Raw genomic sequence first — 27,319 nt, forward strand, 5'->3', positions numbered from 1 at the left:
AATTTTTTTCTTTCTATGAACTGCCTGTATATATTTTAAACAAAATAAAATTCAATTTTTTATATTACTTTAAAAACATGCTTTGTATATGTACTAATAGAATTTTCTGTGCTGATGGATATGTCCTAGGAGTGTGCTAATACAGTAACCACTAGCTTAATTTGACTACTGAGCACTTAAAATGTGGGTAATATGACTGAGAGACTTTGTTTTTAATTTTGTTTCATTTTATTAAAAAAAAATTTTAAATTTAAATAACTTTACATAGCTATCGCATAGCTTTAAATGTTAAAGAAATTAGGACAAAGTTAGTTAACATCAGATTGAATAGCCTTTTGTTTTGCCTAGACTAGATCTTTAGCCAAATCCTTCTTTCAACATAAACTCAAATAATGTATACTGGATCTAAGATGAATTGGCATCGGGGGATTATGTTTCTACCAAACTAAGAATCTGTACTTGATTGTCAAGTTTGTTTATTTATTAATCCAATTGTTCCCATACTTTAAATCACCTGGGAACATTTTTTTAAATCCCAAATATTATTTAATTGGCTTGGATGCTACCTGGGAATCAGAATTACAATGTGCAGTAAAATTTGGGAACCACAGACATACCCTGTAATCAGTAAGTAACTTGGGATTGACAAGATGTAGGTACATTGGAGATCAGGGTTGACACGTATCTCCAAAGAGTTACATCATTTGCAAGGTACGGAGGACCCTAGAGCTGATGGCTCTACCGATCTGTGGTAGTCCCACCCACTCAGCCTTGTCTGTTGTGATCATGTTTATCCCAATTCAAGGTGTTGGCATATTTAGAAGCTGTTCAGCAGAACTGAGCATCCAGAACGCTGTTGCTGTACATGCTGTTTGTTGCCTGACCTTTATCCTTCTTATATCTAAACTAGAGGCCCGGTGCACAAAAATTTGTGCACTCGGGGGTCCCTCAGCCCAACCTATGCCCTCTTACAGTCTGGGACCCCTCGGAGGATGTCCGCCTGCTGGCTTAGGCCCATTCCCTGGGGGATTGGGCCCAAGTTGGCAGTCAGACATCCCTCTGACAGCCCGGCAGCCCTTGGGGGATGTCCACTTGCTAGCAGGGAGCAGACCTAAGCTGCAGTTGGACATCCTTAGTGCTGCTGAGGAGGAGGGAGAGGCTCCTACCATCACTGCTCTACTGGTAGACCACCAGCGGGTAGCTCCTGCATTGAGCTTCTGCCCCCTGGTAGTTAGTGAGTGTCATAGTGACCAGTCATTCCTAGTCATTCTGCTGTTAGGGTCAGTTTGCATATTACCCTTTTATTATATAGGGCAATGCTCCCAGCCTCTCCTTTTTTTCTTTTCTTTTTTTAATTCTGGGATTTATTTACCTTCTATAATTGAAACTTTGTAGCCTTGAGTGGAGCTCAGAGCCATCGCCAGGGGCAACCCAGGCCTCCTGCTCACTCCAGCTCAATGACCATGGCCAGCTAAATGCAGGTATCTGGGGTTTATTTATCTTCTATAATTAAAACTTTGTTGCCTTGAGTGGAGCTCAGAGCTGGCAGCAGCAGGCAGGAAGCCTGGCTTCCTCCATCACTGTAGCAACCAAGCCTCCTGCTTGCTCCAGCTCTGTGGCTGCCAGCCGCCATCTTGGTTGGGTTAATTTGCATATAGTCGCTCTGATTGGCTTGTGGGCGTGGCTTAAGATGTAGCAATGGTACGGTCAATTTGCATGTTTGTCTTTTATTAGTGTAGATAAACTTGCAGGTGAATGAATATCAGTCATAGTCAGTCTGAAATGGATCTTAGTCTAAGACCGCTGCTGGTGAATCAAAGTGGGCATTGCCATCACATAGGCTAAAATATTTTTCAATTTATACTCCTTCTTATAATGTTGTTATGCTACTTTTTTCCCTAGCATTTTCTCAATATTATCTAATTTTTCATCTTTTCCTCTTTGGCATCTGGGTTTGGTTCTCTTGCTTAGAAAGACATGCCCCTTCCAATATTATATTTTTATCTATACATTGTCCTGTGTATTCTTTTAATACTTTTCTATGTCTGCATTGTTTTTAAGCATTCAAATAATCTAAAATCTATTTTGATATAAAAATGTTTTATAAAAATGTTGTTATTTTTCTAGAAGCTATAGCTTACCAAGTTCCATATTGACTAATTTACATATTTTCACTGCTATATCTATCTTAGGCAAATCCCTAAATGTATTTGGACTTAGTAATGGATTTTCTATTTTGTTCCTTCCACAATATTTTCATGTGCCAGTATCCTATTTTAATTAATACAGATTTAGAAGATTTTCCTAACATGTAGATTCTTCTCACCACTGTTATTTTTCCTAACTTATCTACTTTCTCATATACACTATATGGGAAATTAGGAATGATTCCACTTTTATTGGTTATTGTACTAAAACTTTCCAGTGGGTTATTTGACTGGAGACAAATACATTTTAAAATGAGTAGCTTTATAGTATTTTTTCCTATTTCAAACAGCTATGTCCTTGTATTTAATCAAGTCCTCTTTTATGTTCTTAATATCCTAAATATTATTTTCATATATCTTTTTCATTTACTTTTAAGTTTATTCCTTGATATTTACTCATTCTTGGTTCTATTATAAGTGAAGCATGTATTCCTTTTATATTGTCTACTTCATTATTTATATGTAGGAAGATAAATTACTGATTTTAAAATTTCACCTTTATGTTAAGCACATTATTGAATTATCTTTTTTAAAAATAGTAAGATTCACCCTGTCCCATGTGGCTCAGTTGGTTAGAGTGTCATCCCACACACCAAAAGTTTGTGGGTTTAGGTTCAATCTCTGATCAGGGTGCGTGCAGGACCAACCAATTAATGTTTCTCTCACTATAATGTCTCTCTCTCTCTCTCTCTCTCCCCATTCTTCTCTCTCCAAAAATCAATAAAAATATACCCTCAGGTGAGGATTTAAAAAAATTATTTAAGAAAAATAACAAATAGTAAGATTCTCTTAGATTTTTAAGGACTATATTGTATTAATGCCAAATCTTATCCCCTACTTTCTAGCTTTATATATTTTTCTATCCACTTCTCTGATTAAAATATGTTGGATAAGTTTGGAAATTAAAATGTAAAACTAGGAAAGAGAGCCTAATGCATTCATTTCCTAGAAGACCCAGTTGTCTAGGTCTTAAAGAACAATAAAGAAACATTTCAAAAGGACAGAATTATTTCCAAGAGAGAAGAACTACAAATGTAGCCTCCTGGGACTGGGGAATGAGAAAGCCACAAGTAGACAACAGTGACATCACTTCACAGGAATGACAAGAGGAACAGAGAAGAGGGATGATGTTGTTGTCGCTGAACTGTCACATGGTAAAGTGTGAGACACAAGTTGTAAAATGGTTTTAAAACATGTTATTCTCTGGTTGATGATTTGAGAATGATCTTGAATGTAAGTGTGCAGTCTGAAGAAGGAACCAAATCAAGTTTACTGCTAACTCTACTCACTCCAAATAATTTTTAAGTTGCTTGCTTAGAGACAGATCAATTTGAAGAATGTGGAGCAACATAACCATTTACCCTATAGTTATAATGTATACCTACAATTCATAGGCATTCACATATTAGCTGTATATTATATATCAATATAAAGTTCCCATATGTGTGTCCAAAGAAGTTTATGGGAAGGGACTAACATAATATGTAATCAATTGGGCACAAATGCAACAAGGTGAAAGAAACCACACTACTTGACAGAGAAGGTACCTAGTAAAGTGTTTCGATTCATGATTGATTTCATATTAAAAACCCAAATGCAGCCACCTTTAACCTCATAATAGTAGGTTAATCATTTTCATTTTCAAAAAGGTGGAGAACTCATAGTTAAATATAAATATAAATGGGAGATTCCCTGGGAAGGCAGAAGCAGCTTAACGCATGCTCTAAGTGGTCGGCAAACTCGTTAGTCAACAGCGCCAAATATCAACAGTACAATGATTGAAATTTCTTTTGAGAGTCAAATTTTTTAAACTTAAACTATATAGGTAGGTACATTGTTATTAACTTAATTAGGGTACTCCTAAAGCTTAGGAAGAGCCACACTCAAGCGATCAAAGAGCCGCATATGGCTCGTGAGCCGCAGTTTGCCGACCACAGCTCTAGGCATTTCTCCAGTACTGAGGCAAGTGCTGCATTGCATTAAGTTTGATGAGTTGCCGTGACGTACGTGGCATTAGTACTGTTGTACTTTACATCAATCACCACAAATAACTGTTGTAGCTGCGGTCATTCAACAAAGGGCTCACCACAGGGACAGGGCTACGAGAGAAGCATCTCGGAAGGTGGGAGTGCACCAAGCTCACAGCACACCTCCACCTGGATTTCTGCCTCCTCTGGTTTCCTGCTAAAACCACCCAGTGGGTTGACTGGAGACAAATACATGTTTAAATCTTTGCAGGCAGTGTTTCTGCCCTGTGCAGCTTACAGAGTTAACAAGTCAATCATTCAAGTGATAGTAATAACATAAATAACGTCTGACAGGTGATACTTCCATCCAATTGATCATGTCACAGGGGATTCATGTCTTTCACCACCCAAACTCAATGACAGACACTTCTAATTAAAAAACAAAATCATACTAACTTTAGAAATATGCTAAAGATTTTTTGTTTGAAATATCAGATACAATTGAAATCTATCTAAAAAAAGCAAACTATTCTTGTGCATAACAATCATATTTCCTTAAATAATTCTTAAAATTGGGGCCATCCCATTCCTTGTCCTTACAGTCTGCGGCGTGAAAGAATCCTGTGCCTGTACCAGAGAGAATGTAAACAGTTTGGCCTCAAGGTATAAAGTGCCTGCACATGTGGATCTACTTAAGATAATTTCTAAGATCCTGGTTTCATGAAATTTCAGCAATTGTTCTTAGATGACTGAAAATTATACCTTACATTTACTTTTTCAATCCTTTACAATAAACTGACTTTAAAAAGTCTTTTGGTCATAGATGGTGAGGGAGTTTATTCTGTCTTCAATCTGAGAACACTTTAGTGGCTTGCATTTTCTAAGTTTTTGGAAAATATTTATATGCCATCTGGTAAAGCCATTGGTGCAAAGTATACTGGTGAGCACTGAACTATAAATTTTATGCTGAAGAAATATTTTAAGGTGTAATTTTTAAAATATCATGTATCTGTCAGGTTAACAGTTCTATGAAACATGCACATGACTTGTATGATAATAAATACAATACTTTGCCCTTCTTTTTAAAGATTATTTGGAAGAAGCAGCAGGTGTTTTATTAATTCTTTCAGGTACACAGAAGTCTTTGTTTCTCTAGTGCTTGAAATGGGATCAAAGGAGAGGCATCCTCACTGCATTTCAATCCATGTTGATGGGTTTATTTTATTTGTTTCTAAATTTGTAACAGTTATCTCTTCTTCTCTTTCCACCACATACCCGGGGAATGCCTTATGTGTTTCCTAAGTCTCTTTCGTGAATTTATTTGTATCATCTGGAGCAGACTGTGAAGCTCTTAAAGAAAATTGGCATGTTTTGTTTAATTTTTATAGCTCCCATAATATCTAGAAAAACTAGGCAAAAAAATACAAAAAAGAAAAAGAAGTTAGGAAATACATATTTGTAAAATGCTATATTCCTTACTATGTACATTAATTGAAAAGTGTTCTTTGGCGGAAATAGAAAATCCAAATCGAAGTGATCTGTGTTATTCTGGTAAGAATGTCACCAAGTTGCATTTTTCCTGCTTTGGCAAACAGCAGGTTCACACACAAAGTGTGCTTCCCTCAGAGTGAGGCCTGAGTGTGGAGGAGAACAGAACTCGGCAACCACCTGGGATGAAGAGTAGCAAGAGTGTGTGTGTGTGTGTGTGTGTGTGTGAGAGAGAGAGAGAGAGAGAGAGAGAGAGAGAGAGAGAGAGAGAGAGAGAGAGAGAATGAATCACCAAGGTCTGAGGATTTAGGGTGGTTCTATCTACACCAGAGCCTAACCTATTTTATGTGTGGTCATGGTAACTGATTTACCAAGTCTTAATTTTGATCTTGACATTCAAAGCTATCCATAAGTTTTTGTTATCACATCCAAAAGTATTATCCAGACCTTCCCACACCTGACAGTCCATTTGGACCAGCAGTCTCACTGATTAGTACATGGGAAACTGGATATCTCTCATGTCCATGGTTTGTTCACACTTGTCTAGCTTCATGGAACAGTTTCCTTGATCCTTCCATAATCTAAGTCATAATGCTTCTTTCAATACCAAAGCAAACCCTGCTCTTCTGACAAATTCAGTCCCAGTGACCTCCCTATTATGGCAATTTCCAAACCTCTAGAAGTCTGTACCTCATACTTGCACACTCCTCTGGATCACTTTTTTATTTGCTCTGATGTGCTTTATCTTTCCTGACACTAGCATGAGCTCTTTTAATACCTCCCAGAATTTTGCACAAGGTTAAGCACACGTTAGGAGATCAATGTATTCAAATACATTCATTCATTTTTTTCCATAATCCACTCAACAAAAATCATGTGCCCCAGTGGGTGATGAAGGCCAGAAATGCAGAGATGAGAAAGATAAACCCTCCCTCATAAATAAAAAGTTCATAATTTATAGGGGAGAGAGAAATGCACCATCCTAACTCTAAATTTATTCAACTGGTACAATGTAAATGTACTAAAAGGAGGAGTCACTTTTAGTTACTGTAATCATAAAAGAACCCTACAAAAAAATGTCTTTCACTTATTCATCATTCACTCATTCATTCCTTCATGCATTCATCCAACAAAACATACAGTATTTTCCTGAAACATGCCAGGTGCAGGTAGGACTTGGGAAATGATGCTGAGATGAACGGTTAGAAGGTACAGTCTCTATTTTCAGGGTGCTCAGACTCAAAAGGTGAAGACAGTACGTACTAAAAAATATTACCTTGACCGGTAATTGTGCTAGATGCCATTTGTCTTTACATCGATTGGTTTGGATTAGGTAAGGGTATTATTTGTGCCACAACTTCACCTGCAGCACCTCACCTTTAACAGGAGTAACCAAAAAAGGCAAATGGCACTGTCTCGGTTTGGCATTTCCCAAGCTTGAGGAACGGCAAAACAATTTTCATGGTTGATCTACCATCTTTAAAAATGTCAAAACACACATTTTACTTAACACAGTTAAATATTAGCATGTTTTTGCCACTCCTTATCTAGTTTAAAATCCAATGCTCAATTTAGAAAAAGAGTAAAAAAACTATTCAAACTTCTAGTTAAAATAAATACCTCATTAAGCTTTCATTGTTATTGGTTCATAATTGCTGTTTATTTTACCCCTAGTTTGAATGGTTTTCATGGAATTAATTCAACCATAATATCCATTTATTCTCGCTCTTATACACAATTTCAACCTGCTTTGGGTTTAAAGGCAGCTTTTCTCAAAAATGCCAATAAGCAACTTCTTCCAGGCCAACTGTTGTTCTCTCTAGAGAAAGAACAGGGCTAGTTCTCAATTCAATTTACATCAATAAAACGCAAGGAATGGCCACCAAGTGCTTCAGAGATACATAGTCCATTTCTTCAGCGCGTTTATAATGTATAAAGGAGTTCTAGGCAGTTTCAAAAGAAAGGCAGTTGACTGATCAAAGAAAATTATCATTCTGTGCCCAAATAGGTTTCCAAATTATCTGTGTGCTAAGAATGATGCTTCATTAAGTTACTCATTTTCTCTGGTTCTGGCAGCTCAGCCAGAGGGAGAAAATATAGTTCTTTGATTGCTGTATGTTGTCCCTTTCCAATGTAAGATCCATATTAAGACTTTTATACACCAACAAAGAAGTCCTTGCTTCATCACCAAGCAAACTTCCTTTAGCTTCCCTCTTCCACAAGGCATTTATATACAGTCAACTATAAATACACCCACGTTTTTACACACTGCCTCCTTGTCCATCTCTCTCTTATAGGAACTGTGCCACTGTCCACAAAACATATCATTTTACATACTTACCCACTTTAAAATCACTAGAGAATGGTTTATATATAAATCATATATCTGTATACATATTATAAATACTCCAATATTATCTATAAAAACCTCCATATACTGGGGATGGGGGTGTGATTTAATTCAGAAATCTCAGAGTCATCAGAAAAAATAAAAGAAATAAATTCTTTTGACCAACCTTTAAAAAAGTACAAAACTACTATATTATTGAAAAAAAAAACAAATATTTTTATGCGTTTTATTTCTTAGACTTTCACACTATTTAGTGAACTAATCAGATTTTTTTTTCAATTTCTGAGGACTCTGTGAAATAAATTTAAATTCAGTAGTTTCACAAATTAGGTCATAAAATGTATTAGAAAATAAATATTACTGTATTTTCTCTTGAAAAATATTTTCTAAGTAATTCTAAAGATTCTGTTTCTTGGGGTGACCATACTATTTCCCTGAGAGACTGTGCGTTCTGTGGAGACACATACCCAGATGCTGTCCTCCTGTCGATACTGTTTCCAGTTCCTGCCGCTGTCGCTGAACATCAGCAGGTAGCTGGTCACCCAGTTGGAGCTCCCATATCCGCCTTGGGTGGCCACGGCAGTGATCTCCATTCTCTCTCCGAGGTCAATCTGTAACCACTGGTATTTGTTTGACACAAGTGGAGACCAGCCACCAGCTCCTTTTGTGAAAATAGAAGAAAATTGGCCAAAAAAATTAGTTAAAAATCTGTTAGTGGAAAAGAAATGCTAGTAAGACTTGATTCCTCTATGGAACTGAAGAAGTCAAATATCCAAAGCATAAAACTTCTCCTAAATGTAGGGGGTGGTGGGATAACAAGAGTTTAATATAAGTGAATGGAGTCTATGTCAATTATTTATATTCATTTCTAGGTATTAGAACCTCCTGACACTGGGAAGAACTAGGGGTCTCATTGAATGTTTAAAGTGCTTAATTCAACAGGTGGACATTCTTGCCAACACTAGGAAATAGCAAGTTTACTACCCACATGCATTAATGGGTAATGATGTGGCCTTTAATTTCTTTGCTCAGAACTGGACTTAGGGAATACCTTCACACTATAGTGGAACTAGAAAACTACATGTGATCATGTCGAATCCTTAGAGTAGGAAGTACACCATTAAACCAGGAATACAAAGATGGTCAAGAAATTATCCCTACCCTCACTGTGTTTATAGTCTTACATAAGAAACAGACAGTAAATTTCTGGATCAATCCCCAGTACAGTGCACGGGAAGCACAAATTAATAGTTCTCTCTCATCGATGTTTCTCTCTCTCTCTCCCTCTCCTTTTCTCTCTCTCTCTCAAAATCAATAAAAACATTTTTTAAAGCATATTTGAAACACAACATGAAAAATGCTAATGATGGGGCATGTGCAGGGAACAATAGCACAATAAATGATTGAGAGTTCTATGCTGTAGAAAGTGGCTTGCAACAGTGTGTAAGAGACCATTAAATTTTCAGGAATTTGCAAGCCGATTGTTAAACATAGCCATCTTTACAAGTGGCCATGGCAGGAGTATTTTAAATCACAGAAATTGCCAGTCTCAATTACCCGCCCCCACCCCAGCCATTTTATCAATACACCACTGGTTCTATCCTATCTGGGAAGAGAGAGGAAAGAATAGTGGTGGTGGAGGGGAGAATCATGGAAAAGGTCACAGAGCAAGTTGTGCTTGAGCATTCAGAAGTGAAAAATATAAGTTTGTTGCATATTCAAGGAAATATCTGTAGAACAAAACATTGCTTTGTTTTAGCCAACGCACACAAGAAAATTATAGATGTGACTACTGTATGTCTCAAGATGTTTCATTCCTCAGTTTAAATAATAATACTTTATTTGGGAAATATATTTATCTTAAGTAATACTGACACTGCTTATTATGTAAGTAATATATAATCACTGTCAATGTCCTGAAATAGAGTTTGACACATATTTGGATCCATAATTATCTAGTATTCAATACTATTAAAATGGAACACCTATTATATAACACTCCAATAGGAACATTAATACATGTTTATTTTCCCCCATTATTTTTCATCTACCCTGAAACTCTGATACGGTCTGACATTTTAGATAGAGATTAGCATTAACTGAACAACAGTTTTTATTCAAGCACTAAACTTGACATATATGCCATTTCAGATAACCAAGCGTACAGGCTCTGGTGCCAAGAGATGCCCGATAAATGTTTGCTATTATAGTGCAGCACACGCCACTGTGAGATCTAAAGGGACACATCTGTGTTAACTGTTTTATAAGATTTAAAAATTATTTTTTAAATATATTTTTATTGATTTCAGAGAGGAAGAAAGACGGATAGAGAAATAGAAACATCAATGATGAGAGAGAATCATTGATTGGCTGCCTCCTGCATGACCCCTACTGGGGGTGGAGGGAAGAGAACAAGCCCGCAATCCTGGCCTGTGCCCTTGGCTGGAATCGAACCTGGGACCCTTTAGTCTGCAGGCCAACGCTCTATCCACTGAGCCAAACCAGCCAGGGCTAAAAATTATTTTGAGGTCAGACACACACACTGACACTCTGATAGATGAAAGGCAGAACTTTTTGAAGAGAAGGTTGGAGCCACGCAGGGAGATGCACCATGGGAAAGGTGACAAGTTGAAGCTGTTGGAGACAGCTAATAAATGGGTGTGGTTAGGTAGGTTCACGGGCTCCTGTGGGTTGGCTAATTGGAAGGGGCTCCAGAGCAATGGGTTGTCCCCAGTTATCTAGGACCCGACTCCAGGGTGATCAGTGTTGGGGGTACATGATGGGAGTGGGCGAGTGCGTAGCGTCCTCCACCATCCTATCTAACTTCACTATTCTGTCCCGGGGCCTAGTAAACATTTGGAAGTGGAAAGTCTTCTGGGGCCTGATGTGACCCAAGCACCCTTGGTCCTCTTGCTGATGCAACTGCCTGTCTCTCTGTATTTTATCACTTATTCACATAGAAAAGATGGGAAAGCATGAAGCATGTGCCCCCAGCCAGCCATCATCTTAACCGGACATTTCTACATGTGGAATGTTACCTATATCAACACATACCTGGGAGAAAATGCTGATTATTTTGCTTCTTGCTCTTTCTAGTTCATTGTAATGGTCTAAAGTTAATAATGAGGATACATTTTAAAATACAGAATTAGGTAATATTTCTCTGGCTTTCTGACACTTCTTTACAGACCAGAATTTTAAACATGAACACATGAGAGAAGCACAGTGAGGAAACAGAATGCGTGATTTCAGTAACTGGATCATCATTTCTCACCAGGAAAAAGAGGAGCCTCTCACTGACCGCTCCCTCTTCCCCATCCCTCACTGTCACAGCTGCACAAGCCAACTTGAAACATTAGCGATTAATTCACCTTGAACATTTCAATTTCTCACCAATGCTGAAAAGGTACCACTGATATGCAAATTAAGCTCTATCATCAAGGAGGCACACCAATAAAGTAATGGAAATTCAGATGCTCCAAGGCTTTACCAAGGGAGAAGTCGGGGCCACAGGGAGTCCTACTTAGATTTAAGCCATGCAGCTATGCAGGCACACATGGTGTGTGTGATGGAGTATTATGCTTCTTTTAATTTTAAAACAAATATCAAACAGTGATACGGAAAATGCAATGATAGAGACAGAGACGGAGTGCCAGCCTGTGATGACAGGTAGGGACATGAGTGACATGACTTGAAGATTCGATTACAGCTGAGGTCAGACTGCCCCAGTCATATGGCCTCTGCCAAACCACCCAGCCTTCTGGAGATACATTATCATCACAGGTACTTTCTTAACGGAGAAAGAAATGGCTTTCTCCAGCAAATTTTCAACTCTGAATTACTATAAAATACAATATAATAATGCATCTTTATTTTATTCATTCACCAAACTTTCCAGCTGCTGGCCAAGCACTATTTGTCTTCAATGATGCTTTTAACACAATGATATATTCAACATCACTAGACAAATACTCGTGAGACCAAAGACCGTATTTCCATAAGCCCATCGATCCCGTGGTTATAGACACTTGTCCCACAAAACAAAAACAAGAGTCTTGTCCCTTCATTCATTTCCCGCCCCCGCCCCACATTGCCATCTCCCTTTCCCTATTCCACCCTCATTTTTCTCCTGCGTTGGCCTCTCTACTGAGATTTGGCATAATAAAGTTTCATAAGTCTTTTCCAAAAAAACACATTTCTTGAATCTCATAAAACAGCCTGAAAACTCGCGTTTAAAAATAAAAACCCTCCCCGTTGATGTGACCTTGGTCCTCTTACTGATGCAACTTGTTTTTAAATAAGTCTTGCAGTGTTGGTATGAGCATTAAATTTTTGAAAACATATTAAGTATCAATTGTTTTCTCTCACACACAGCAAGCATGAGAGTATATGGTAGTTGTTACTTTTTGACTTGTAAAGCCATTATTATTGCTACTGACTCCAAACAGAGTTATGATCACAATAGAGCTGAGCTTTGAAAAAGCTTAGTTACTGAATGACCACAGAACAAGGCATCTCTTATGAAAGTGTCGCCTACCACTTTTAAACATCAGATTCCTAAGGAACTTGCTTCTAGAATATATGTTGCTATGAACTGCCAAGAAAGCAAAGCAAAGTAAAAATGATCCAGTGCCTATTCTATGCTAAGTACTCTACTAGAAGTTTTATGTACCATATTAAACTTAATTATTTAGAGATTAAATGTCTTAACATCTCTTCTTTTCAAGTAAAACTTCAAAAAAAAGATTTACAGAAGCTAAGTAAATTTTCCCAATATTATGCAAATTAAATGTTCTCAATATTACACAAATCATTTTAGTGTAGATAAGAAATTACTTTTAAAACAATTTAAATCTGTGTAAGGATCTCATTTTCAAAATCATATCCTTTTTAGTTCTTTACTCCTGAAATAATTATACAACTATCATTACCCTGTAGTGCTCTATTTTATCCCAAGAATATATCCAAACAATTTATTCAGAGTTTTTTGACTATAAATAAATGGCTGGATGAATTATGTTTCAGGCTCATATATCTCATTTTCCAGATATTACCAATATTTACTTGTGGTCATGGGGACACATCTTACAATTTCAAGGAAGTGAAAATGAAAATTTGAAGAAAAAATATTCTTGCTTAAAACCTTAAAATATAGTAAAGAATCCTTTGTATCATCTACTAATATTAAAAATGGCATGACTTCCATTCCTGTTGGTCATCAGTGAAGGTGAGGAGTTATCAGTTTGTTAACCTTGTAAGGGTAAGAACTACACAGAAAGGAGAGCTACATTTCTTTCTTAGGACTTAAAGCCTTAAAGGACACAGATGTTCAAAGGCACAGAACACAAGTGAACATGGTTGAATTTCACAAGTGAACATGGTTGAATGCAATTCCTCGCCACCATTAGGGCATCTACATTTCTAGAAAATAATTGGCTTTATTAAAATTGTCATAGAAAAGTCTCCCTCTGAGATAATGACTATTTTTCCATATGTGATTTCAACCTTCCCCAAGGGTCTAAAGGTTGCCCAGATCATTTTGATCTCAACATTAAATTACAATAATATAAGGAAACAGAAAGAACATTGTGCCAATATTGGTCTGACTCCCTTAAGTGGTCTGCTGTGTCCCCGAGCTACCATTAGGAACCTTTAACTGCTTTGTATTTTTGCCAGCACAGTTGTTTTTGCCGGAAGGAAACATGACTCTATTGCTGCTGTGTGCATTGTTGGTTTTTTCTCAGGTGCATTCCTGAGTCTTGGCATCATCACCTCCCCTGGTCGCAGTGCTTGTTATGCACAGGTGACCTGACCCAAGCCAGTGGGGCAAGTCCAAGGTTTTGTTGGGACAATTGGAAAAGAAATCCTCCTTTCTGCTGTGAATGCTGAAAACACAGGATTCCGGCATCAAGCTGTAGCAGCTATTACTGTGGAGAGCCTGCTGAGTGAAGCCAGCACAGAGGGAAGCAGAGTTGAGGGATGAAGTGAGACCAAGTTGAGGTGGCATGGTCAGCACCCCCGAATCCAGCTGCGTCTGCCGAGCGTCCCTGTGCCTTCTCACTGCACCAGCCCCTTCCATGTGTGCAGAACCTACCCAGGGTCATCGCTTCGCCAATGCTCCTCTCTCCCGGGCTTCGTTATTTTTTTTTTCTTTTTAATGAATCATCCCCATCAATGTATAAGCATCTGTCAGAAAGAAAAAAAAAAAGCTTCTCTTGACCCCACTCTACATGTTTCTGCTTTTCATATTAACACTAGAGGTCCAGTGGACAAAACTCGTGCACTCCGGGGTGAGGAGGGGTCCCTCAGTCTGGTCTGCGCCCTCTCGTAGTCTGGGAGCACTGTGGGGGGATGTCTGAGGGAGCGGGCCTTAGCACTGCCACGGAGGCGGGAGAGGTTCCCACAACTGCTGCTGCAGTTCCCAGCCGTGAGCCCAGCTTCTGGCTAAGCAGTGCTTCCCCCTATGGGAGCACACTGACCACCAGGGGACAGCTCCTGCATTGAGTGTCTTCCCTCTGGTGGTCAGTGCGCATCATAGCGACTGGTTGTTCCACTGTTTGGTCGATTTGCATATTAGCATTTTATTATATGGGATTTTTCAAATAAGATGTCCATCCTCACTCTCTGCAATTTTTCTCATTCATTCTCTCTTAGGCCAACTCCAATTAGGCTTTCACTTCACACCACTCACCTGCGCGTGTCAAAGAGCCACGTTACTAAATTGAATGGTCAGATTTCAGTCTTCCTTCCAATCAGTGAGATCTGTTCTTTGGACTATTCCCAATGCCTGGATATACTTTGTTCACGTAGCTTCTGCACAAAAAACTCATTATCTTAATTTTCTGTCTAGCTTATTGGTTGCTTCTTCTCAGGCTCCATGCTGGTTCTTCCTTTTATCCCTCATTGTCTCCTAAGGGTGAGATGCCCAGGGCCCAATCCTTCATCCTGCTTCTTCTCCACATCCACCCCTGGGTAACCGCTCTTTACTTCATAAATCTAAATATTATATATATGCCAATAATTCCCTAATTTATATCTCCATCCACACCTCTTCCTTTGCACTCTATACTTATACACTCAACTTTCTACTTAATACCTTTAACGTTTTCCAAACCAAACTCTCATTCTTCCCCCAAATCTTACTCTAGTCACACTCTTCCCCAACCCAGTTTATGACAATTCCATTCTTCCAGTTTCTCAGGACAAAAGGAAAAAATATGCAGTTGTGCTCGACTCCTCTCTTTCTCTCACCAAACTACCAAACCAACCAAAAATGCTGTTGGTAGGACTCGCCCCTCTCAAACTAGACCATTTCCCCACCATCACAGGCACACACACCTTCACTGGTAAGCCACATCGCTCTAGCCTGGATTCTCACAATACCACCTAACAAATCTTCCTGCTTCTACCTTTGCTCACTTAATCTCCATTCTCTGCACAACAGGTTAAATAAAAAACCATCCCTGTACCCACAATCACCCTCAATTTTACACTTAGTATAGGGCCTACAAGGTTCTACATGATCCGCCCCACACACACACCACTCCCACCCCGTGTCTGACCTCTTGTCCTCTTCATCCCAGCTTGCCCGCCTCCTTTAACAACAGCCTCCTTGGGGTCTTTGAGCAAACTTAAGCCATTCTCGCAACTCCCACCCCATGCTTTGTTAGGCTCTCTTTCTGCTGGAATGCTCTTCCCCACTGGGCAAACATCTTTGCCTTCAAATCTTTGCTCAAATCTGATTCCTCTCACAGAAGTTTGTATCTCCTGACCTCCTCTATTTAAATTCCTCCTACCCATCAATCCTATTCTCATTCATCTTACTATAAACCACTTTTCATTTTGGAACAGAAATTGACATCTTTATACCCAACATATAATTTTCTTATAATTTATCCTTTATCATGCCTTATTAGAATGTATGATCCAGGAGGTCAGAATTATTTACCTATTTTGTTCACTGATAGATCCTGAGTGTTCATCACACTGTCTGACACATAGTAGGTGATTAATGAATGTATTCTTTATTAAGAAACAAAATAAATGTGTAGCCATATGCATATAAGACTGTAAATTCATACACCAAAATAGTAGCAAAGCTGGAACTAGAGCCAAACTAAATAAAATCACAGGATACTTTTATTTGAGGAAGAGTATTTTCAATGAAGTTCCCAAACAAAAAGCTTAAGCATTTGGGTAATGCACACAAGCATATACCTGCACACACACACACACACACACACACACACACACACACACACACGCTACCAACTGCCTCAAGGTTACACAGTTTAATAACTTGTAAACTTTGCTTCCTAGATATATTTATCGCTTTGTTTTTGGATTTTTTGATATGATAAAAAGAAAAGAGATGCTTTTCACTTCATTTCTCCAGAAAGGTTCTAAATTAATAATACCTCACTCAATTCGCGTAAGTTTTAGTTCTTTGCTGTTGATCAATTTCCCCTCATGGCAAACTGGCAGACTGACTCTCAGCCCTATATTTCCAGATCAAACATTTCTGAAATCTTTAATAATTCAGTGGGTTGAAAAGTAAATGTTGCCGAAACCGGTTTGGCTCAGTGGATAGAGCGTCGGCCTGCGGACTGAAAGGTCCCAGGTTCGATTCCGGTCAAGGGCATGTACCTGGGTTGCGCACACTTCCCCAGTGGGGGATGTGCAGGAGGCAGCTGATCGATGTTTCTCTCTCATCGATGTTTCTAACTCTCTATCTCTATCTCTCTCCTTTCCTCTCTGTAAAAAATCAATAAAATATATTTTAAAAAAAAAAGTAAATGTTTACATCCTTTTCTTTTTTCAGGCATTTTGATTTGTGTATTTGATTTGCAATTTTGGGGACAGCCAAATTTCCTTTGAAAAGTTAGAACAAAATTATAAAAACACCAAATTCTGCGCCTTCATTTTTTTCATCACAGTAAGTTTTATTTAACTCAAATGCACAGTTTTGGAAAAGTTACTTTTAGCACATGATGTCTAGAAATTCGGATGATAATCAAGACCTGCCCATGTTTTGCTTTTTAAGTCCATTATAATAACTTTTCTAAAAGTTTCTATTTAGATCTAGTACAGTGAGGCAGGTCATCTTAACAAATGACATCATGCATCAGAAAAAACAAAATGACAATACCCCAGAGGGTGGATTGGGCCCATCATTTTTTGCTTTCCTACCTTTTTTTTTTTTTAAATCTTCCCCAGCCAGACAGAGATGATAAGCTGTCATGAGTTAAATGTCCTCATATCACTTCTTCTGGATCAACAAACCAGTCACTCTCTTGTACCCAATAGACATTATTTACCCATCATGATCAGAAAAGCCAGCATTATTAGGGCACAGATCAAAAAGGTGCAAAAGTGCAAAACCAATCCCAAGCATCTGATTGATTAAGTCATTAATATTTTTCCAATTTGTACAAATACTAAAACATATTAACATAGTCCGTGTTTCCAATTACTGAGATATGGTTACCTCTAGGTTTAGATATTTGTATAATTCAATCTTAAATACACAGACTTTACTTAATTCCATGATATATCCCTTTTTAAGTGTTATTTCATTGTGGAAATGTTTATTTTCCAGGCAATGGGAAAAACTATTAGTGGTACTTGTGCCCAAGGTAGTCTTAATGTTCCCTCAGCTTGACTAAATGTTAGACAGGTTTCTTCCTGACTATAGGTCTCTGACCTCCCTTTTTTAGAGCATTTAATTTAAGCAACTTGCTATTGTAAATTATTTATCTGTCCCCTTGAGATATAAATCTTCATTAAGCAGCTTTCCAGTTTTACAATTCAAGAATGTCTTTCCCAAGGACCTGAGAGTCAGCCCTTTGAAATGAATCATCAAGAACACAGAGCCCCAGTCACCCAGTCTCTGTGGGAGGGGAGGAGCCTGCTGCCCATAAGCACCAACTAGCAAACATAAATGGCCTAACCAAATTGACCAATTTCCCTCCCCCCTCCTCCACCCCCTGCCCCCCCCACCACACACACACATACAATGCTCTCTAGTACTTTTCCACTAGCTCAACCAAAGGCTCAAAAACTTCCCCACCTTTTGTTTCAAAGAATTGAGTTCAATCTCTTCCTATAGCCAGTCTTGACCCCCTCTATTAGTCTTTTTTTAAAAAATATATTTTATTTATTTTTTACAGAGAGGAAGGGAGAGAGATAGTTGAGTTAGAAACATCGATCAGCTGCCTCCTGCACCCCCCCCCCAGAGAGGAAGGGAGAGAGAGAGAGGAAGGGAGAGATAGTTGAGTTAGAAACATCGATCAGCTGCCTCCTGCACCCCCCTCCCCCCCACACTGGGGATATGCCTGCAACCAAGGTAGATGACCTTGACAGGAATCAAACCTGGGACCCTTCAGTCTGCAGGCCGACGCTCTATCCACTGAGCCCAACTGGTCAGGGCCCTCTATTAGTCTTGAATTAAGTCTTTCCTGTATGTTTAACCCAATCCAGTGGGGTTTTTCTTTGTCAGGAGATTTTTTTTATTGAAATAATGTGTTTTCACCCTGGCCGGGTAGTTCAGTTGGTTGGAGTCTCATTCTGATGTGCCAAGGTTAAGGGTTTGATCCCCAGTCAGGGCACATACAAGAATCAACCAACAAAATGATAAATAAGTGGAACAACAAATTCTCTCTCTCTCTCTCTCTCTCTCTCTCTCTCTCTCTCTCTCTCTCTCTCAAATTAATATGATTTTTTAAAAATTAAAGGAACAATGTGTTTGTCATTTCCTACCTATAGAATCACGCTCCCCAGAAGCCATTCCACATGGCAGTGAAAGTACAAAGATGACTGCACCTCTGCTCTGCCTATTGATCAAAAGAATGTCACAGCCAGTTTCAGGAAAGCTGAATAGCAACAAGAAGTGTCACGGGGCCCAGCCAGCAAAGGGCGATGGCCTACACCAAAAGGACAGTCTAAGGAACAGATTGGCCACTAACTTTGGCAATGCATACCAACAAACATCCAGGGTGAGCATCACCGCAACCACACCCAGCAGATACCACTGGCCTGGGACACAGGATCCAACCAATGGTCTCGCAGTGGACACCAGCGCAAGAACCCACATGCACCAGGGGAGCCCCACCCAACCGAGCCATGGTGTCATCTGAGTTCCTCGTTTTTCTACTGCCATTTTGGAAAGGAGCAGAGGAAAGATTAGAAAATCAGAAAGTTTGAGAATTTCCCTGGAAAATACGGACACAACTAAAGGTGGCTATTTTACCAGCAGAGGTGCGGGGGCTTGAAGTGGTCTGATATGTGGGCACATACAGGAAATAGTCTCTGGAGTGAAGGACAAATGGGATCACCTTTAATTTTTACAATACTCTCAGCTGCTAAAGTTTGGACAATATGGAAAAACACATGGTGTTTCCATGATATTCCTCAACTACTAGCATAACCTACAGACTCACAGATTTAAACTGGCCTGGGAAAGGATTAATTGATGGTGTGTGCCCAACATCCCAAACACTGCTAATTATGCATTTTATATAAATTATGATTTTATAAAACTACATGAGGATTGTCAAGAACAAGGTTATTTGCATGTATATATAGGTAGTCAACCAGAATTGATACACCTATTTCATTCAAAAAATATTCCACCCTATGCATAATACTGATACAGCCGTTTTAGCACTCTACAGCAGAGCCACTAAGCATTCATTGGACATAACAATTATTTTTGGTACAACCTGAAAATACACACACACACACACACACACACACACAAAATCCACTGGCTTTAACAGATACAATGTTTTACAATAGCATCATGGAATAGGTTACAAATAGAACTTAGTGTCTGAAGCCAGCAGGTACAATATTCTCCTTGCACACACTCAATTCTAGAAATGCTCGGATTGCAGACCCTTTAGCTACACAAATGAATTGCTTCCTCTGACATCCAAGCCCCCTAGGCAGCCCCATCTGGCTCTTAGCCTATGTAAAAATATAGAGGAGCACACAAGAGTTATGGTTTTATTAAAACTATAGAGGAAAATATGCTCTTATGTGATTTGTGTCAAAATTATAATACATCACCATTAATTTTACCAGTGACTGACATCCATCTACATTTTTTTAAATTATCAATTACTGCATGTGTTTTAAATGATTTCTTTACTTTGATATATAAGACAAATCAAGTTTCAATGTATTTGATTTTGGGATATTATCTTATGCCAAAATAGAGACTAGATGCAAATGTAACAAACCCCTGCTGGGTGGTTTTTCTAATCAAGACACTTATTGATCAATCTGATTTAAACCTATACTTACAAACTTGTAATTTTATCATTGCTTCTCCTAATCCGAGAAATAAATACCTTCTAAAATTATATACCACTAACTACTCTGTATTAAAAAGAGTAGGCAACTATTTCCCTGCCTCCACCAACATAAATATCAGCTCATTTTGAGGGAGCATGATGGAGCCTGTCGTGATGTGAAAGGTAGGAAGTACAGGCCGAAAGGGGGGAAAAAAAATCTCATTTTGCTCTGTTTATCTCTCTCCTATTTCTATTTGTAATGTATAATGGAAAGTTCTAAATTGTCCTTTTTGATAAAAAGAAAGTCTCACAAAGCAACCTCATTTCCACTCAAACCAATGAGGCCTTTCACACAATTGTCAGGCCACCTATCATAGTCCGGGGTTCTCAGTGTATATTGATCCACTGAGTCATAATAAAGTAGTGCTTCCAGCTGGGAATGAGAGTTAATGCAAACATTTTCTGGATCAGAAAAGACGGACAAAGAAATAGGTCTGCTTCTGCCCAGCCAATTTCAAACTGCTCCTGGCACTACTGAGAATCTCACCCACACCCCTGCGTTTTCCCACACACTGTTCCCACAGAGAAGAATGTGGCGCCTGAAAAACAGCATCTGAGCAGACGCAGCACGGTGCACAGTAGCTGCAGTAATTACAAAGAGCAAATTCTTGTGACACCCAAAATGAAGAATCGATTACTGGCACTGATTATTGTGTTGCAATTGTTACTGCTTTATTATATTCTTTTTCTGAAAATAAAATGAAGGTCAATTTGTTGTTGCTATTGGGAATTTGGCATTATAATTTTGAAAACTAGCACAAAAGAGAAAAACATTTTTTAAGTTGTAGTAAAAATAAATAACCAAAGGGGGAGGGGAAGAAAATTTTGGAGGTGATAAATAAGTATATGGCCTTAATTAGAGTAATGGTCCCATCACTCATCAATTTGTGTACATTAACTATGTACAGATTTCTGTCTATCAATTGTCAGGGAGAGAGAAATGTCCCCTCTACCACACTTGAGTTCTTGTGGGTGGATTAAAAATATAATTGACCAGATTAACAGGAGAGGAAAAACAACAATTTAATTTGTGCACACAGGAGATCATAAACAATGCTCCAAGATATGAAAGAAGCAGTCAGCCTTTTATGCTTTCTGACAAAGAAACAACAAATGTGTGAAGAATTGGCAGGACAAAGAAACTTACATTTGGGTGCTCATTAGGGATGAATCGAAGCAAAGCTTGGGCTTGGGTAGCAAATTAGTAAAAAAAAAAAAAATAATAAGGTGTGTTTATACACGTTTCTGAGCCTTGAATTCCCCGGCTGGCGATAAGGATGGCTCCCTCATTAGCCTGCAGGTGCAGAGAGGGCACCTTTCACAGGGGAGATTTATCTCCCTCTTTCAGGAGGACAGAGAGTCAGAGGGTCAGAGTGTTCTTCTTGCACTGGCTGTCACTTAAGTAACTTTAATTCAAAATAATCAATATGCCATTGTGGGACATTTGGGGGAGGCCTGCCCTGGGCCCTGACACAGGCATGCTTCAATAAAGTGTGTGTTTTTTAAATTAGCAATTTGTAACTTTAAGAAATATGAAAGTAATATTTCCAGAGTCAGCAGGGCTCAATAGTCAAACATAAATGTCAAGAACTTTATATTTTTGTTTAGAGGCACCACTTTTTTCTCTTCAACAGATGCGTAATTGAGTAGACGAATATTGTGTTGTGTTATACACCCTTCATAAAATGTCTAAAGTCTATCATCCCTGCACAATTATATGCAAGGCTGGACCCAAATTTCCAAGCCTTTTATGCTCCTCAACATAAAAATAGGAGGATAATATGATGATATGGGCATTACATGAAATTCCCAGGTGATCTACAAGTAGAGTTTTCATAATGAAGTTATAACTTTCATGATTCTTGAGAGATGATACTTTAATTAGAAACAAACAAAAAAAGCCCAGCTGGTGTGATTCAATGGTTGAGCATCAGCCTATGAACCAGAAGGTCACATGCCCAGGGTTGCGGGTTCAATCCTTAGAAGGAGGCATGCAGGAGGCAGCCAATCAATGATTCTCTCTCATCATTGATGTTTCTATTTCTCTCTCCTTCTCCCTTCCTGTATGAAAACAATAAAAATATATATTTTTAAAAATAAATTAACAACAAAAAACACAAAGCTTTTTGCTTTACCATGCTGACATCCTGTACCTTTGGCTATCCATCTGGCTCAATAAATGAACAGAGAAAAAAGCATCAGGAAATGTTTCTAGATCAGAAGTCACGATCAAAAATCTGTCACTGAGAGCAAGTCTCTCCTTTAGCTCCATGTGACACTGCAAATTCTCATTTGTTTGTTTTTCTCAACCTCTCTGGCCAGCCCTTTTCAACATCTTTCATAGAGTTCCCTGTCTCCGCTTTTGTTGAAAAGCTAACACAACTCTCTTCTCCTTTTACTTTATAGTCTCAGTGGACTATGTTTATGTTGCCTGTAGCTGCAATGATTAGTTTTTGTTTTTGGATGATGAAGCCTGAATCTTTATTTTTAGCTCTGACTTCCCTTTGAAGTCTGTATCCCAAATTCTGAACACTTCCTATAGATCTATTCATGGATGCTCTCTCTCTCTCTATATATATATCAAATTCAATATTCCAAAAATGGACGCCCTCCCTCCTGTGAAAACCAGATGGCCACATCTTCCTATCTTCTACTCAATCAGACTAAAATCTTGGGATCATTTCTAATTATTCCCTTGAGTAATAAATATAGAGATTTCTATATGTATAGAAATTGCCAAACCTGGTCCATATTGCCTCCGAAGTGATTTTCATTGTCACCTTAGCCTTTTCATTATCTGCACCTTATCATTTCAACCACTCAGTTATAAAATGCTTTTCAGTGTTTACTTGCAGGTTGGGAATAGGAGTCCCGAGGAAGTCCAAAGAATTAGGCTGCTGTGGAATGACTCATTTTAGACCTGGGGCAGCTCTTCTAGGATGAGGAAAATGAAGCAAGGCCAGTGGGGTCTGAATAAGTTTATAGGGTTTGGAGAAGTATTTGAAGTGGTTTTCCTGCCTGTGGCCTACCCTGTCTAGAAATCTTCAATATATGTCTCTAAAATAACTAACTAATCTGTTTTTAAGCCATTGTTCCCAGAGTTGTTTTGGTAATAGGTTGGGTATTTTTTTCTCCTGGTAACAAAAAGGCACCTTTTTTAGAACAACATTAATACAACTTCAATCTGGCATAGGAGCTTCAGAAAACCATACAATTGGCTATGGAGTCTATTGTCACTCTCCACAATTTCATTTCAATTGTATATGCTCCTGTCTCTCACTCAACCAGGACTTTCTCTCCTCTGCCTCTCAACCGCAGCTCAAATACTCCCTCTCTCACAATCTAGCTTGTTACATATAAGAACTTTGTAATATAAGGGAACTGAGTTGATTTATGTTCATTAAATTTATAAGTAAGAATAAAATCCAAATTAGAATACCATTGTCACATTTGAATCCACCCTGGTAAAATTTTTTGTGGTCAGACATAAAAGCGAGACTTGCTGTTGGGTGAACTGCTATTGTTCTAAGACAGTCACACACAGAACAATTGAAGTAAATTAGGTAGATTCTGAGATGACTTCAGAAGGTCAAAGGGCTGTAAGTGTTTATCTAGTTTTCTGGTAACAAAATGACAGATTTTTTTATGAGAAACTGGACATTTCAAAGGATCTTAAACTCTCTTTTCACCATTCCTTTTATTAGAAACATTCTGATTAATTCCCATCAATCTTTATTTGGAGTATCTGAAATGTGTCTTGAATTCCAATGAACGAGTAAATATTGGTTGAATATTGATTTAATAAAGTGTCTTATATGATTAAATATTTTAAAATTTAAATTATTCTGTTTTATATATATATAGTTTACAAAGTAGTTACATTTTGATTTTGAACAATCTAAACACTATTAAACTCTCCTCACATCTTTTCAAAATAGAAAAGAGGCAGAAATGAGATGTTTCTAATTCTTAATAAAAATTATGGAAACAAAAGAAACTAGAAAGTTATATCATCTTCTTTAAAATCTCTAAATGCCATCACTCATGACAAAGAATACAGTCACATTGACTGGTTCTGATTTTCAGTACTAAATCACACACAAACTTTTCCAACAGAGAAAACTATACAAGGAACTATTGCCACATTCTGATCACCAGCATTAATAACCACAATTACATCCTAAAACCATCACCCAAAATGTCTCAGTATATCCATGCCCCAAAGCAGTGGTAAGAAGGACTCTGGACCTGCCAGCTCTCAATAGAAACCACTATGTATCCTACAATGTACTAAGTGCTTCACTGCCCTAATTCATATGATTCTCACAATAAGCCTATGGGATGGAAATTATTATTTTGGGGGCCCATTGTAGACATAAACAGACAGAGGCAAAGGAAGGTAGAGTCACTTGTGAAAGGGCACAGAGCTGCAGTAAAATCAGGCAAAATCTAAACACAATCTGACTCCAGAGCGTGTTTTTAACATGCAGTGCGGCTTCACCATCACTGCAGTTTATCTTTTATGAAAGAGCAAGCCGACACATAGCAGATGATGCATATTATCTGAGGAACTGAGGAACCAAAACAGAGCACACACTAAGGGAGTTTGGGGTTGTGGAGTGTGCTGCTAGCTGAGTGATTAGGGAAACATATATTGTATGTAGGTTCTGGGGTAGGATTGTGAAAGGTCAAAATAAAGGGTTGGAGTCTTCCAAGCAGAGGGCTGATGGAGAGCAGACAAATGCAAGGCCCATTTTTCAGGATGGCAGTAATTGGACTGAAGGGAGGGAGGGGGCATGCAGAGGGCAGTGATCATTAAGGCAAGAGAGGAGAATGGAGCCAGGCTGTAGGAAGTCTTCCTTTAAAGTTAAGGAGACAACTGCTGAACTTTTAGCATCTAAGGACATCTTAGGGTGTGCTTTGTGTTTGGCACACATGTGTATCACAAATTTTAGGGTAAGGTAATTTTAAAAGAGATCATCCACAATTTTAAATGTACACAACACACAAAATTTAAGATCACTAATACTAAATGTTTTTATTGATATTGTTCTACAAGAAGATCATTTTTGCGATCTTTTGCCAAGCTCTAACCGGCTTGAGGATGGATAGTTTGATCTGTATGGGTAGCTTCCACAGCCAATTGGCTTAACTTCTCACTTTTCATATATACTAAATAAAAAACCTTAGCTCACATCTATATGTCATGGAGAAAAACAGAAGATGTGCATTGTGAATATGCAAAATAGTGTGTGTGTGTGTGTGTGTGTGTGTGTGTGTGTGTGTGTAATAATCAAGTCCTGGAAACATGTCAAACTCTTTTGGTTTGAGTAGTTAGATTTTAGGTTTTTGAATAATCTCAACATGAAAAACAAACTCTCCTCACATCTTTTCAAAACAGAAAAAGCAGAAATGAGATTTTAAAATACCTTAGTCTAATTTTTACATCACAGCCCGATTTTTAAAAGAAATTACAATATCTTTTCCCAACATCATTATTTTTTGTCTCATAAGAGATAAGTTCAGGTAGGTAGTGGTATGGTGGTAAGTTTTTAATAAGTTGTTCTCTGGGGAGTGGGGGGGAGAAGTCCTGCTTTGATAGCTTTTGTCAATTCCTGTGGTGTAAATGCTCCCTCCATGACTGATTGTAAGCTCCCAACCTGATAATTCTGAATTGGAAGAGCTGCTCACAGTGGGCTCTCAGGAGCCAGCAGGTTATTAATCGTATCTCAGATAAGCTTCCTTAGCAAAGAGGTTGGAATCATATTGCGGTTATGAATTTCTCAGTTACAGCCTCAGGTGTGAAAAATGCATTTTTTTCCTAACCCAATCTAATTTTCTCCCTCGAGCTCCTATTCTGTCTGATGTAGAAAATCAATCTAATTGTTTCAGAGGAACTCAGTCCAGTTCATGGATTATTCAGGCAATTCAGGATTAAATGCCTGTCACCTTCAGCTTCAAAGTGCTTGCAGGAACCTCCCTCCCTCCTGCTGGCCCTGGAGTTAGTCCTGGTGCAGGGCAGGGGAGGACCCCCTGCCTGGTCTTCTACAGGGGCTGTGAACAATCCCGACATCCAAGCAGCTCCCACTGTGCTCCCTGGTGACCTGTCACAGGTCAGCTGCAACCTGCCTTATCACAACATCCTGATGTTCTTCCCTCCAACCCAGGTATGACACTGCCCACACCACCGCTTCATTCCTGAACGGTGCATCCCTTCTCGGTGCCCACAGTGGCTCCTGGTCTTTCACATTCTGGGGCTGATATGAGGTCTCTGCCACACCTCCGTTTCTGCATGGCAGCAACGTAATGACTTAGCGACTTCTCTTGGTGGAGGGGAATCTCCTCTTCAAGCACCTGCTCTGAGCACCCTTTCACATTCAGATCATTGACCGAGAATGAAGGGCTCTGTAAAGCTACCTGTATGGACTCAGTTTGAGGATAGGCCTGCAGGGACAATGAGTCTCCACATGTGCTTGCTCATGCCTAACCCTCTTCCTTCCTTTCCAAACTCTCCTTCAGGCTGGCCATCTCCCCTTTTAGACCTAAAAGGTACCCTTTTTGTTCCCAAACTGTATAGTGACCCCTCTCCCTTAAACACTGGGTGGTGTGTGACTCTCTGAGCCAGAAGGGAGATGAAGGACAAGTGTGGAGATCATGCCCATTTCTAGTCCTCAACTTATCCCACATATACTAGTAGAAGTAGCCTCTCAGGGCATTATTATTGTCATTAAAAATGTCTATTTCATCTTGAGTAGAGGAGTTTATGTTCTAACCTTTCTCAACATCAGCCAGCACATTTTAATTAAAAAAAAGCAGAATCTACTGCCCAGTTTTTGAACTCTTGACAATGACCACCGTTTGGTAAGACTGTGATGCTGAGACATGTCACTGACTGCCAACTCTCCCCTGGGAACAAAGCTCCCGCCGTCTATCCACTGTCACCTCAGACCA

General features: G+C 38.8%; 1 protein-coding gene across 1 annotated transcript in view; it reads right to left on the reverse strand.

Moving 5' to 3' along the window:
• CNTNAP4 (contactin associated protein-like 4) overlaps positions 1 to 27,319 on the reverse strand; it is a 246,043-nt gene that overhangs the window by 161,423 nt on the left and 57,301 nt on the right. Inside the window, exon 3 of the mRNA XM_015558780.1 lies at positions 8,480 to 8,673. Within this exon, the coding sequence (XP_015414266.1) occupies positions 8,480 to 8,673 (194 nt within the window). The remainder of the gene's footprint in view (positions 1 to 8,479; positions 8,674 to 27,319) is intronic.

This window comes from Myotis davidii, unplaced genomic scaffold (assembly GCF_000327345.1).
Source record: "Myotis davidii unplaced genomic scaffold, ASM32734v1 scaffold453, whole genome shotgun sequence".
NCBI lineage: Eukaryota > Metazoa > Chordata > Mammalia > Chiroptera > Vespertilionidae > Myotis > Myotis davidii.